Genomic DNA, 15,359 nt, shown 5'->3' on the forward strand with positions numbered 1-15,359 from the left:
GTTTCCATAAACATTTTCTAATGCAATACTTACAAATGCGCATAAAAATAAGTTGATGCAACACGGCTTATGTTTATTCTATACTGGGGAAAAATTGACATGAAAAAATGAGGGGGTGCCCTGGTAACGCATCTGGTTGAGCAGGTACCTCCACGTGCCATAGCCCCAAAAATAATCTTAAAAAACAATATAATTAAAGCAAGTCAAGCATATCTTTAATTAATGCTTTTTTATGAACAATAATTTAATCTTACAAAATAAAATAACAATTATTTAGTAATTATTAGCTTGAACATCACATGTTTGCATTACAGTACACATGCCATATTTAAAGACACAAGGCTTTACAATCATGCTGATCCATAGCTCATAGTGTTGATACATTTTATACAGTTACGACATATTGCAGTTATTTGGCATTAAATTGTTGTTCAGGATTTATTTATTCTGTGTGTGTGTGTACTCCTGTTATATTGACTAAAGTGATATTCCAGTCAGTATTAAACACCGCAGGCTTAAAAAAAATTTGAAGTTGCTTGGATACATGGCAGGTAGAAAATCAGGAGGACAAATTGTAAACTCAGTCCAAGCTGCAATTGGTAATATATTAGTTTACATAGCATCAAATAAAGAAACTCATATCTGTCTTCGTTGCATCACCTTTCCAAGTACATGTCACTATAAAACTGCAATCATTTTCTAATGTCTTTGTTACATTTACACATAGCTCTATGTTATGAACAAATTAACTCTACAAGTTCAATGAAATTTATTTAATCATATGCAGTGATTGCTGTGAAATACTGTTGTCCGCAGGGGGTAAAGTGGGATCTGGCAGGTGGGGGAACCCTAACGTCCAATGCATAGCACTTAAAGAAAACTCAGTTAGTTAATAGTTTACCACTCTCGTTATTGTCCTTCTAAAACAGTAGTTAAGAACACCAGGAACATTTGCCAGGAGTTGAGTTTTCATTAAAACTACATTATGACTTTTTGGCTTGCTTCTTCTTCTCCATAATTAAGCAATTAATCTTTTACAGCCAGCAATCAGGTCCGGCTGTAGTCAGTGTTTCACACTCAACTAGATTTGGGTGCTGTATCACTTTAGCTGACTAATTTTTCAAATATTCATAGACAGATTTTTAAAATAATCATTGCTAATTTTTATACAATACAATTTTATTAGACATTTAAAGCACCGATTTTGATTTTTGCAGCTTGTTTTATTTTGTCTAGTTGCATTTGTGTTGTGGGATAAAAGATATTTTACAATTAAATTAACACATTCAAATTTTAAAACGTGCCCATGCAGATGAGGAATGTTTAGTAGTGATGGGCAAAAGAAGCCTCATGGAGCATATTATTTATTTTCTGAGGTCACTAGATGCCACTCTTTTGTTTAAAGAAATGGCTTAAGGAGTGGCAACTCAGTGTGATTTCAACCTTTTGTTGACCAGAGAGAGCCATCTAGTGGGCTTAAAAAATACAAAAAATGGCTCACAAACCTTCATGATGCTTTATTTGTCCATCACTAATGTGTACAGTACCTTTACAAGATTTTTAGGATTCTTGCCATCCTTGCACACAGCTCCTTACGAAACACAGAGCTTTCCTCCATGCATTACACACCACAGTGTTTGGGCCTACAAACACCTTCAGTAGACATTTATATGAGACATGCAGCATTGCTTGTACAAGGTTATTGACTCAAGCACGTTGATCATTTGGATTTCTAAAAGTGAAAATCAAAAGGACAAAATGCCATTGTATGGGATTTAAGTCACATGTATCCTGATTAGTTCTTTTAGTGCACATTCACCACTGTTAATGGTGACATTCATCACTTTTACTGGTTCACTTATTTACTCTACTGCTCTCCCTCATTTGATCAATTCAAGGGTTGGAGAAGTTGGAGGCCCGTGGGGTTCGTCTCCCCACCCTTACACCACTCCTGGTTCCAGTTGGCGGGCCTCCTCCACCTTCATGGGCCTGCAGAATTCTGATGGCCTCTCTCAGATTCTGAGCTCGGACCTCCTTGCTCTGGATCTCCTCTACTACTCGACTAGGGAACCAGCCCCTTTCGCCATCATGGAGCCTTTCACCCATCATCCAGCCTGTGATACAGAAGACCCATGATGGCCATGAAGATGGAAAGAGAAGACAATGTACAAGGTAAAATGTCACTCACATTTTAATCATTTATTTATTTTACAAAGAGAACAAACAATCTCAAATGGGATTATAGAGCAGATTTCTGCCTCTACACACCATCGTCTGTTCTCTCTAGGAGGTTCAAAACATCAGCCATCTCAATGGAGAGTTCATCTGGTTCCTGAGACGAGTACGACTGAATACACTGCACCTGTGGAGAGTCTGAAAAACATCACAGATAGTTTGAGTTCACATCTCCACATTTGCATGTTGAGGGCCGTACAAAATGGTGGTGTGATATTGTGTCTCACCTGGTTGGTGGGCACTAGTAGACATAAAGCGTGTGCGTCGGTTAGGAGTAAGAGCACACATCCATCGAAGCTTATCACTCCTGTTTACAGAATGCCATTGATGAGTAACCAGTAAAAGATACATTTTTGTCTAGCAATACACCCTCTAAATTAAAACCTCACCCTGTCATATCTAGCATCTGTAATGTTTTGAAGAAGGTCTCTAAAGCTTGTAATATCAAGCTCTATCTTAGTTCTGAATTAACTCTTTTTTATGGAATTATGGGCTAGAAAAATGAATTACAACCAGGGTGTGATTTTTTTACAACAAAACAAAATATGCAAGAAATAAATCCCCCTTTCAATACCATAAATATAGAGTCACTCGGCCAGACATGCCAAAACACTTATTTATCATCTTCAATATTCATTGGAAGATAATCTCAAAAATGAAATAGCACAGCGTGGTGTCAACAAGAAACACAGCACGTTCAAGCCGGAGAGCGGAGTTCACTTTGCGGCAAAAACACTGGGAAAACCCAGGAAACACTTGTTTGTTCAACTTTTTTCCTAAACTTAACTGTCATCGCCGCATTACGTTCACTTTTTCTGGATAACTCTACATCACGGCCCCTGAAAGAACCGTCATCTGGCGGTGCCTGTACCCGGCTCACAATTTTCTGTGTTCCAAAACCTAATATATCTTATTCTACTCTGCCACAGTTGTCCAAAAAACTGAAGAAAAAAAAACGTATTTTCCAAATATGAAAATATTTCAAATTTGATACATATAAACAGCGTTCGGTTTGAATATTTAGAATAATTTAATTTGTGGTGAAATTACAATTCACACTCTGTTGGCAATCCCTGCACAGACAGGCCTGAAATACATACATGCTTATGACCTATTCATGCACAAATAGAGAGACGTCAGAGTGAGTGGTCTGCCAGTGCTGGGCCTGAGCGGTTAGGTATGTGGGGGGGACGGTGCTAGGCAGTGCTCAGGAGGTAAACTGGCATCTCTCCAGCTACCAATCAGCACTTTGGACGGGGACTTGACCAGCAACCCTACGGTTCCCAGCTCAACCCCCTACGGACCAAGATACTGCCTCCCCTAAATAATGATAACTTCTGAACTGGATTGAGCATTTTCTTGATTAAGAAATATGGGATATTCTGGTATTATTCTGGTTTTAGATGCAGTTTTGGAAAATGTATGCAACAGAATCCGCGTCTCAATCTGGGTTTTTGCCGCAGTTTGAACAATCCTGAAATGCCCATTAAAATGTTTCATATTTGATCAGTGTGAAACAGATGTACTAATATTTAGATGTGTGAATCATATGTGTATTCTCTACATAAATATTTACATGACTTACAATGATTGTTTTTTTATAAAAGTGCTTTCTGAACAGTTCAGAAGATGAATTTAATAACAGTTAAAGCTATAGTGCATAAGCTATCGCTTCTGTTGTCCCCCATGAGGAATTTTAAGTTATGACAACAACACTGCATCCACATGACACAAGCCTTCCGTAACCGTGCAAGCGCCATCCTCCACGCAGTTGCTGGTAGTCGAGGAGGACACGGAGGATTAAGAAAACATCATGGACTCTTCAGAAGAGGTAATTATCTTTACTTGAGTTTCTGCGCACAAAGGTCGCCGGACGACAACAACTTCAAAACACAGTCATACGAAGAAATACATAGAAAGTTTTGTGGAACTGGTAGTCTTAATTAGCTTTGTATCAACTCATTTGGCAATGGCTTGAATGAAAAGGATGTTCATTAATATTAAAAAGTTACGCACTAAAGCTTTAAGCTTCCCGCTAAGATTACATATCTGCTATCACAAAACGGCATGGTTTTCACAAACAAACCCATCCAGAGTTTGCAAGGAAGCAGAGCAAAGCCCATCTCTTGATCCCCTCTTTTCATTTTATCTCATTATCCTTACCCACATCTCATCAACAACCACTAGTATGTAAACTATGAGCTGATTGTACTTCAGATACTCACATGCTGCAGGTCTTGAGCATGTAGCTGACTGGACGCTCCTCTTGGTTCTCCAGCAGTTTAAGATTAAAGACATTGGCCAGTAGCTGGCCCTGGTCTTCAAGATCTTCAGTCCTCAACATGGCCCGTGTGCATGAGTCAAGAACCTGGAACTTCTCCCCACTGACAACAAGTTAACAACCTAAATTAACCTAAACAATTGTAGTGTCGTTGAATTATATTGCATTATTCTGACCCACACCACAAGTTGTCACTTATAGGGGGTAGTTCATACAAAAAAATATTCTAGCTTGATCTACCTAATCTGATGAAAAAATTGCCTTTAAAAGGTAACTTTAATCCGGACCCTATTTTCCCATGTTGTGTCTAAGTCACTGATGGGAACAAGGCAATGTTACGTTAATGGGCAATTCTGCACCTTCAATTTATGTCCACAAAAACTGCTTGTTTTGCCACTGACATGCTTAGATTATTACTCTAAATGTCTAAAATCTAACAATATGGAAAGAATCCCTATAGCGATAGACTTTTTTGTTAAAGAGTAAGATAATTTTTGTTTAACATAAAAACATCCCTGCAACACTACCACTGTGTGTGTGTGTGTGTGTGTGTGTGTGTGTGTGAGTGGTGTGTGTGTGTGTGTGTGTGTGTGGTGTGTGAACTCCTGTTGGATTGAAAAAAGTAATTTCCAATCAAAATGTATACTTTGAGTATTAAACACCGTAGGCTTAAGAAAATTACTGCCCTTGCTTGGGTACATGGTAGGTAGAAAATCAGGAGGACTGTTTGGGACAGTGTGCAAATTGCAAACTCACTCCAATGTGTGTTGTGTTGTGTTGTGTTGTGTTGTGTTGTGTTGTATGTGTGTGTGTGTGTGTGTGTGTTGAGTTGGTTCTACTAATGCATGTATTACAAAATAGGCTTGCACCATCATTTATTGGGAAAAAACAAGCAATTATGTCAAATCAGATATTCAGCACCACCTTATAGCCCAAATAAAATGGCCCTTGGTTTCAAAACCACATTTTCCACCACTTTGATGATTCGACTGAGAATGGAAGTCAAATTGGGCTCCTTAGATAGAATTATCAAATAGCCACCCTTAAATGAAATCCAGTTCATCACCACCACTTACTACATCTTCCATGATAAAGTTAAATAAACCCCTCTCTCTCACTGTTGTATTAGATTGCATTTGTTTTAAGTGTATATAATAAATGGGCAGCTGAGTGTTTCATTGGCAAATGCTTACCTTGAGCTGCGCTTGGTGACCAGCAGCAGATTGTTAAAAAGGAACAAGTACACCGGTTGGTAAAGCTTACGACTCCGCATGGTCCTAGTACTCTTCGGTCCAGCCATTAGCTGCACTTCACCCTTCTTTAGCAACCAGCGCGAGTGGGAAATGATGGGCACAGACTGCAGAGGACAAATGATGTTTATACATTTCCTATACAAACTATATTTTATAGTTCCTCTACAGTGCAATGGTGATGATTTAGTTTGTACATCATTTGGTCTATTTAGACGTTAAATTAATCGATTAGTTGATTGGTCTATGAAAAAATGGTTAAAAATCAGTTTTTCCAAAACCCAAATGTCTTGTTTTGTTCAAGACATCTAAAAAAAGATCCTCAGGTTACTAGAGGAACAAGGAAATTAAAACATATTCACATTTAAGAACTTGGAATTAGGGAATTTATCATTTTTTTCATGAAACAATTATTAAAAAAGGTTGTTTTTCAATTATATATATTAGTATGACAACTGATTGATTTATTAACTAATTCTTGCAGCTCTACAGTGAAAACAGTGTTGGGGTCGGTTAGTGGAGTGTGACAGTGGAACATCCATGCTCAAGACATGTTACTATCAGAATCAGAATCAGAAATACTTTATTGACCCCCGAAGGGAAACTCTGTGTTACAATTGTGTTACTATGGCTATTTCTTCACAAGTGAATAGGCTCAGAGTGGTTGCTCTGGTCCCAAGCAACTGTTGATCTCAGCAATCCCTTATGAATTTCAGAGGGACGGCATAATTCCATTATTCTGTCATTCTGTAAATTCTGAAAGACCGTTAAAACTGAAAACCATGAGCGAGCACATTTTATCAGAATAAATCCACGCGATGACAGTTTATCACTATTAGCACTATTTGCAGTGACAAATGGCTGCTATTAGTAAAACAGTGAGACTATAACACAGGGCTCTTGTGCTCACATAGCACATGGATCTTTGCCTCTCTCCATCCATGACAAACCACTACCTAGTTATTAGTGATGGCCAAATGAACCATTAGTTGTATTTGTTGAGCCCACTAGATGGCTCTCTTGGTTTCAAGAAAAACTTCATCAAGGCGTTCTTTATTACTGACACAGTAAGCTATCCTTACTAACATTGTCAACACAAGGGTACCACGTCTTCAGACCAAACAGCATACACTCTTTAGCTCTTCACTAAACGGCACTAAAGCCCTCTATTGGTCACAACATGCATTAGCAGGTGCCATAGTCTCCACAAAATACATTCCCTCTTCAATTTAAACTACCCAGGAGTTCACTGTGACCAAAAATATTGTGAGATACAGATAATGACAAAGAATGAACCAGGTCTGAAACCGGGCCAAAGAAAGCCGGTTTTATCAGATACATTTTGCAAACCTTTGAAATGGGACTTATTTACTTATGAAAAGTCTTCAGGCTTAGAGAAGGTGCTCTCTTAATTGGGACACAACTATGGTCTGATCTAATCCCCTTAATCCTGAACAGATTTTGATGACTTTCTCCTTCCGCTTTGTTACAGCTACATAAGCAAAGAAAAAGCTGGGCACAAAATCTGCAATGTGCCATCATGAAAAACAAAACTATGTGACTTCCTTACATTCAAAATGCAAGACAATAAGACTTAGATTACCTTGGATTTGAACTCCAGTGTTTTCTCAATGCTGATTAGCTCCTCAGTGCGACTCATTTTTCGCACCCCCTCATTACACTCTTTCACAATCTGAGGAAGAAATAAACACACACCATAAATCCATAACCTTAGAACATCATGTGATATTGTATTCTATTCTTTATCTCTTACAGTTGGCTCTAATTGTTATGGAATGTATTTTTTCAATACTAAAACTGGAAAAAAAAAAATAAGTAAAAGTTTGCTGCATTGCTCCTATTTTGGAACACAGTTCCTAGAGAACCCTGGCTGGAAGCCAGGCCTGAATTGCAGATTTAGTTCAGACTCGTACACAGATTAGGTTAAAGTTTCTCATTTACCCGCTTCCCATCTATTTCTATGGGAGCAGCCGTGCAATGCATTCTGCTAGCATCCCAGGGACTTTGGAGAAGCAGGGCATTGAGTCACTCATTATTTTCAAAGCCCATAATTATTCATTATTTTTAATTCATGTCTGGTGTAAAGACCATTTCAAACTATATAAAAAAGTCTGTATCAAAAATTGTTAGCATCCCTGCCTTTAATAATTATCTGAGTTATGTGCCAAAATAAAGTGTAAAGGCAGCTAATGGTGGAGGTCCTCTCCACTCACTCACAATGTTCATTGTTGATGCCATAGTTACTGCAAATGTACTGGACAATCGAGGAAAAAAATTGTTACTTTCAACTGCAGCCTGCCCTGCTAAAATGGCAAAGAAAAGAATGACTACTGCTGAAAAAAGAGCAACTAAAAAGGCTGCAGATACAGCTAGACCTAGCCCTGAAGGCAGGGGGAGGGGTTAGACGGAGCCCCGAGGAAATGCTACTTTTAAATCTTGCTAGCTTTTCAACATCCCCAACCCTTCCTTTAACAGTGTACTCAGCTTGAGTACATACATATCTTTCAAACTTCTCTAAAACCAGTAATACAGGAAATGATTTAGCCTAACTAGGTCTTTCGACTGAAATCAGCCCTGAGTCAAAAACATGTAAAGGCTGCTGTTTACTTTCCAAAATAAATATAAATATTATTTGATCACAAAAAAATAAAAAATAAAAAAATAAAAACATGCAAAGGCCGAGTTTGTGGGGAGCTTCAGAGTAATGGTTTCAGATACTGGTGAGACAATGAGACACACACCAGGGAGGTTTCAGACACCAAAACACTGTTTAACTCTAAGTAAAACTGTTTTACAAGTTTGGAAAGTTATATAGGCCACAATCATTTTATCCTTCATGTCAACAATCAATGTAAATTACATGTTGATGTTAATGATAAAAAGTAATATATTATGATGACACTGCCTCACTGCTGTTCTCAATCTCAATTTGAGCCTCACCCTGGACAAGCCACCTGTCCGTGCCCCATGTTTTTTTATAGCTTTGCTTCCCTCTCTATTTTCGTCGCTTTTTCGGGTTTCTTTTTGGAGAAAAAAAAATCAAATAAAAAAACAAAAAGCCTAAAAAAAAGCTTACGTGGCACAAAAACCCCAATTCGTACGTAACTTAAAAAACATATAAAATCAACCCCCATACCAGCCTTTTTACTTCATATTATATGTATCTTTTAGTTAAAAAAAAATTTTGTATTGGGGTTTTTATTTAGAAGGTGGAGGGAGGGGATGACACAAAGCAAAGGGGTATAGGTGACTCAAACCCCGGGGCCCCGCAAAAAATTAGGGCCCTTAGGGCCGGCTCGCCCCGTAATAAAATGTTGTTTTAAATCATTATGGCCCATCACTTTTCGGGAAATTGAGCCTTGTGATCCTTGAAAGGAAGGGTAGGAAAAGGGGAAAAGGGCACCCTGAACGTGGGGGGTTTCCCCTGGCCATGGCCCTCCCGAAATCCTGGTTTCCTCTCGGACAGTCATGTTAAGACAAAACAGCTTTTTGGGGTCATACAGGCCTTTCAAAAACCCATTCCTCTCTTATCTTTTATGTAGTGATGGGGGAAAATGAAAAAAAAAAAACTATTACACAAACCCAGGGCAGGTTTTTGCGATATCTAGGGTAAAAAATCCCCGGTGTTCAAAGGCACATTCATTTAAATGATTTTAAAACATCCATTAATTCCTACCTGGGGATAGCCAGAAAATTTGCAAAGCATTAGCTGGAAACTAGGTTACTTTTGAATTCAGGGACCAAAATCCCTCTTTGGGAAAGTCCAAAAAAAAACCCTCAGAGAAAAAAAATGGCGGGCTCGAGGAAATATCACAAAAACCCCCGTTTAGGGGGAGTTCTTGGTTTTTTGAAGGGAAAAATATGGTGGCTGGGTTACAAACTTTCTCAAATTACAGCTAAACAGCAAATTAAAATGTTTTTTTGAAAACATTTTAGGTGAGAAATATGCATTGTATGTGATCAACACCGCCTTGTTTGACAGTTTAATTTGAGTTTTGTTGTGCTTGACGGGGAATTCCAGTTACGTCATTCAAGGATGACGCACCTCCGTCAGTCATTGTCATTGTTTTGATGGAAATGGGTTTGAATGGGAGGGGGGCCAGACACATCTGCCACAGCAAATAAAACATGAGCTGGCAGAGCTGACTTCCAGGCTTAAACTGTCCTTCACAATAAGGGCAGTGTTTAATTTTGTATTGTCAACAAATCCCATGAAAAACCAACAATGTATTAGTTTAATGCTCATCACTTTCTGACGTTCCTATACAAACAAGAGGAAACAGAGCATTTTTTGGGGGACTATATTCAGTGGTGATTAATCAACATTTTGTGCACTAGTGAGTATTTGTGGCAGCAGCAACGGGGGATGGCCCTATTTTGACCTGGTTAAAATCCTATCTAAGTGATCAGATCACAAGTGGGCCGCTAAGTACAGGTGTGAACACACTCAGACCACATTCAGAGGTGGGCTGGACCCATCAGTGTTTCACCGCCATGAGTCTATGAACAAGACAAATGTCGGTGCTTATTTTACATCTGTAATAACAGTAGGACAGTTGTGTGTCTGTGGTTGGTTCACGTGTCTGTTTTTACAATAGGACAGTTTATTGTCTGTTATCTAAACTGCTAAAGTCAGCTGTTAATGTAAATGGACTGTTCTTATATAGTCTCAAGGACTACTTAAAGCGCTTTTACATAGCACAGGGACCCTTCACCATTCACACACATTCATACACTGTGGTCGAGGCTGCAGTACAAGGTGCCACCTCCTCATCAGATAACCACTCACACACATTTACACTCCGATGCACAGCATTGGGGGCAACTCGGGGTTCAGTGTCTTGGCCAAGGACATTTCGACAAGACTTTTGCACAGTATACACATATACATATATATATATATATATATATACATATATACTGTGCAAAAGTCTTAGGCAGGTGTGAAAGTCTTAGTCTTTTTGGCTGCAACTCTTCCATATAGACCACTTCTGGCCAGACTTCTCCGGACAGTAGATGGGTTTACCTGGGTCCCACTGGTTTCTGCCAGTTCTGAGCTGCTGGACATCTTCCGAAGGAAAATAAACTGTGTTTTTAATCTGCTGCACTAAGTTTCCTTGGCCAACAACTGCATCTACGATCCTCAACGTTGCTTGACTTTTTGCAAGTGTACCTGTAACAATTGATGCTGGTTTGAAGGCAAAGGGTAGTAACAATTGCACGTTCTGTGATTTGGGTCTCAGCCTGCTCCGTAGTTTGGGAAATCAGGAAGCGATGCAGTGGTGCAAACAAGAGCTGCATTTACCGTCAGCACGCTGACCACTGATAGTGCATGCAACATGACTGCAGCAGCCATACAACTCCTGTTGGAGCATATGCCTTACGTGGCACATAGCCTCCACCGAGCCATCACAGTTTCTATCACACTATATTTATTGTTTGTTTGAATTCATTTTTTCTGTCACCATGTTTTGATCACATTTAGAAGAAGGGGATATTTTTGTGAGCCTTTATTTTTTAATATATCTATATGTATATATTATTTACCAGTGAAAATTGTGCCAGGTGAGCTACTAACCTGAATCAAAAATACTATGGAACAGCTTAACCATATTTAACCAAACAAGAAACCAAATGGAAAGTTTTTGAGTATCTATAAACCTTTGAGGTGACGCCCAATGAAGAGCAGCAGCATTTCCTTGTAAGGAAACACTGACAAACTTTTATAAAAACAGAGCATCTGAAAAAGGATGGTAAAACAACTTCCTGATTTTAACCTACAGTAGCCTGAATTGTCAAACTTGGCTACACAGGAAATATTTTGATCAAGTCATTGTTGTTTTTTGTTATTTCATGGGACTTTTGTTTACAGCAAGAAAAACAAACTTTAAAGGTACACAGTGCCCTTAAAAATGGGTGGCCATTCACAAAACATCAAGACACTGATTTGGACCTATTTTATATACATTTTGTTATATAATTTTTGTTAATTGGCCTGAACACGCGTGGTGGTTCGAGGATCACCTCTGAGCTGTTTTTAAAAAGGGTTTTGCTCCTGTACGTCAATGAGCTAATGTGAAGTGAAAGAGCAAATTAGCTTATCTTTATATACAGTATGCAGCCTGGGAATTAGGGCTGGGCACTGAAAAATACTTTTTGGGCACCAAGGGAACTGCTTCTACCGAGACCGAATGTGATGGGCTGTCTACATGTCGTAGAGGCCAGAAAAGCACTATACAGTATTACCCTTGTGTGTGTTGTTGTGTGTTGTTGACCTCGAGAAGCGTCACAGTGGAAAAATTAAGATTTGTGCCATAATGTGTAATATTGTAGAATTGATTTTATTGTTTAAATTGATTTTATTATATTGATATAAAAAACTATTGTTCAAGAACCAGTATTGAACTGAAGGTACCGGTATCAAAGATGTTTGCACAATACCCAGCCCTCCTGGCAATAATCTGTCTAGAATGGAAGTGAAAGCATTGTTAAATTCTAGCAGGCTGTATGAGAAAGGAACATGCTTTATAGGTGAGAGAGAAAAAAATTAAACTGTTCTCCTCCCACGTATCATAATAATTAGTCGCTGGGGTTTTCAGTTTTTTTCATTTTCTTCCTAAGCTAATACTTCTACCTGGCAACTCCGTCACTGATGTGATCGTATGTGATTATTAACTAGGCTTGGCACTCCTACCACCCTTATGAGTATGATCAGACTCTTTTGCCAAACCTTCTGAACAGACTTTGCATAATGTACTTTCCATCCTCTAAACAGATGGATAATGACATCTAATAGACATACATTCTTAGTGGTGCATCTACTAAAAACAAGCCTCAGATTTCAAAAGTGTTTTCCAGTAGCTGGCAGAGAGCCCATTCAGTGCCTGTTATTCCAGGGCACCTGTCCTCTTCAGTGCGTGGGAACAGCAAACTCTCACTTAGGTATGTGTGGTTTATTAAGAAGGACATACGCATTATATTCATAGTCAACCACACCCTGCACATCACATTTGTCATGATGTAAAACAAACCTGTTCTCTACTGAAAAGATGGGCTGACAGCAATCGCAGACATAAAAAAATAGCAATGCATGAGGAATGACGCCTCTTATTCTTTCTCACAGACACCTTTCTCTCCAGGCATGTGTTCATAATTATCAGTAGTCAGACAGGCCACTGTATTGTTCTGAGCAGAGGTCTTGTTTTATTTACTGCTTTCGAAAGACAAAAGTACTGTCCAGTATAAAAAGTCACAATATATTTTAATAAATCACCACCATTAGCTTCAATAAAAAACAGCTACCTGACTCATATACAGAGACCGTCAAAATATTGAACGGTAAAGCCACTGGGAAGTGCCTTAAAGCTACATTCTATCTAATTTCCAGCAAGGGGTGACTCCACTGGTAGCAAAAAGAAATCTGTTTCTATAAATATTTATTGGAAACTTCCCCTTTCTTGTGATTATTCCCTGTTATAAGGGTTTTATATCCCTTTATCTTTCAGAGGGTCTTGGAAAAGCTTAAATTCCTAAGGACCCCCTGTACAACCTCTCATTTAAAACACATACAAACCTAAAATAAAAAAATTTTTCCCCCACACATTTTCAATTCAGTAACACATAATGCGATGCCATCAGATACACGGCTTCATAAATAAGAAATGTAAAGTGAAAAGGAATTAGTGAAAACTTTTGGAAATTTGCAGGATTTTCCTGACGGGAAACCCCCCACTCTGCCCGGGAAAATTATTTTTCCCCGCAGCCGTCTGGAAACCTGCATTTAATCTCCCCCCTTTGTTCACAATTTTTCAGGAAACCCAAACACAAATGGCTTTTCTACTGGCAAACATAAGCGGGTTAAACAATGACGTAGAGAAAAGCCCAAACAGTTCTTTTTTTCAGCAAGTGGGGGACCCAAAGCCACCGAAAGGGAGCAAAAACTTGGTTTGCTGTTTTTCTACATGATGTGGGCTATTGGTTTGGGGGACTTTTCCATTGGCCAATTGGGGGTAGCCAGCCCAGGAATTCCATTTATATGGGCAAATAAACTGTCCCCCAATAAAGGGGTAGTGATGGGATTTAAATTTTGTAAGCTTTTTAAATTGTTTTTTTTTTAACAAGGTTTGTAATACGTAAATAGAATGCAGTTTTGCTCCTTTTTAGAGCCAAGGAAGTCCAGCCTACATTTTGATAAAGGAGACAGTGGTGGGTACTGAATCCATAACCAGATATACATCTTTGGGCGGAGTAATAAACTGCATCAAGTGGCTTCAATGTAGAGGAAGTGACATTCATTTAAATTAAATCATCATAGTTCAACACTGATAGAACGTAGCTTGAAAAAAAAACAGTAGCTCTTTTCCTACAACTTTGGGGAAAGCATGACTTTTTTTTTTTTTTTTTTTAAATGACAATTTTGGTTTTAATTTATTTACAATTTATGCCTAAACGAGAAACTATGCATCATCTTAGGACACCCTGGCATAGTAGATGAGTTGTCACTTTTCGGAATAATAAAAGGTGAATTTCTTTGGGAAAATGTGACTGGCAGTAACAAAGTGTTTAAAGTAGAGATGTTCCGATCGATACCATTTTCGGAAATGCCTTGATACTGCCGAAAACGCTGCATCGGTATCGGCGAGTACTGGAGTACAGCACCGATCCGATACCAAAATAAACCATTAAAAATAGGATCTATTTACTGGTTGCCGTTAGCACGGACACAGTTCTTCTTCGCCACTCTTAAAATAGTTGCGCTGCTGTTTTAGAGGGGCGAAGAAGAATTGATCGCCTAACGCCTCCTTAAAACAAGCTAGCGTTAGCGCATCATGTCGGCAGTTTGGCAGTACTTTACCGTGGATGTTCCCACCGGTAAGACGGCAACATGCAACATATGCAAAGAAGCAATTTCAAGGGGTGGCACGAGTGTTGCAAATTTCAGCAGCAGCAACTTAATTAAGCATTTGAAGACGCGTCACGCTAAAGAGCACAACGAATTTACGAAAGCTACGGGGGGAAAAAGGACGAACTGCAGCAGCAAACTCTGGAAACTGCCTTCCAGCGACGAGATACATTCCCCAAAGACAGCCAAAAAGCAACAACGATAACCAACAAAGTTTTGGAGTTTATTGTACTAGATTACCAACCCCTGTCTGTTGTCGAAAATTTGGGATTTCGCCACTTAATGGAGCATTAGAAGCCAAGGTACGGTTTGCCAGGTTGTAAATATATCTCCGAAACTGCGCTACCCAAATTATACGAGACAGTTAGGGAACACGTTTCGTGTATGCTTGGGCAAAGACGTGCATGCAGTCAGCTTTACCACGGAGATTTGGCGCTCCGACGTGTGCCCCATGTCTTTGCTAAGTTTAACGTCCCACTGGGTGGTCAGAGAGTCAACGTTTACCCCTCGAAGTGCGGAGCTGCACGCCCCCGAGTTCCGAGGGTCACATACTGGCACATTAATTGCCGAATCAATTGAGGGGGTTCTAGTAAAGTGGAAAATCCCCAAGTCCAACGTTCATGTTGTTTTACATTTTTATACTGTTCTATTTAAAAATATATGGCTTCCA

At 39.1% G+C, this 15,359-nt stretch overlaps 1 protein-coding gene across 1 annotated transcript in view; it reads right to left on the reverse strand.

Moving 5' to 3' along the window:
- Nucleotides 1-218: 218 nt before the first annotated feature.
- The window catches only part of ngef (neuronal guanine nucleotide exchange factor), a 33,065-nt gene continuing 17,924 nt past the window's right edge, over nucleotides 219-15,359 (reverse strand). The window contains exons 8-15 of the mRNA XM_032512135.1: nucleotides 9,129-9,244; nucleotides 8,728-8,807; nucleotides 7,370-7,522; nucleotides 5,710-5,873; nucleotides 4,461-4,619; nucleotides 2,463-2,542; nucleotides 2,269-2,373; nucleotides 219-2,114 (exon numbers count right to left, since the gene is read on the reverse strand). Coding sequence (XP_032368026.1) covers nucleotides 1,894-2,114; nucleotides 2,269-2,373; nucleotides 2,463-2,542; nucleotides 4,461-4,619; nucleotides 5,710-5,873; nucleotides 7,370-7,522; nucleotides 8,728-8,807; nucleotides 9,129-9,244 — 1,078 coding nt within the window. The 3' untranslated portion in view covers nucleotides 219-1,893. The remainder of the gene's footprint in view (nucleotides 2,115-2,268; nucleotides 2,374-2,462; nucleotides 2,543-4,460; nucleotides 4,620-5,709; nucleotides 5,874-7,369; nucleotides 7,523-8,727; nucleotides 8,808-9,128; nucleotides 9,245-15,359) is intronic.

The sequence above is a fragment of the Etheostoma spectabile genome, chromosome 3 (assembly GCF_008692095.1).
Source record: "Etheostoma spectabile isolate EspeVRDwgs_2016 chromosome 3, UIUC_Espe_1.0, whole genome shotgun sequence".
NCBI lineage: Eukaryota > Metazoa > Chordata > Actinopteri > Perciformes > Percidae > Etheostoma > Etheostoma spectabile.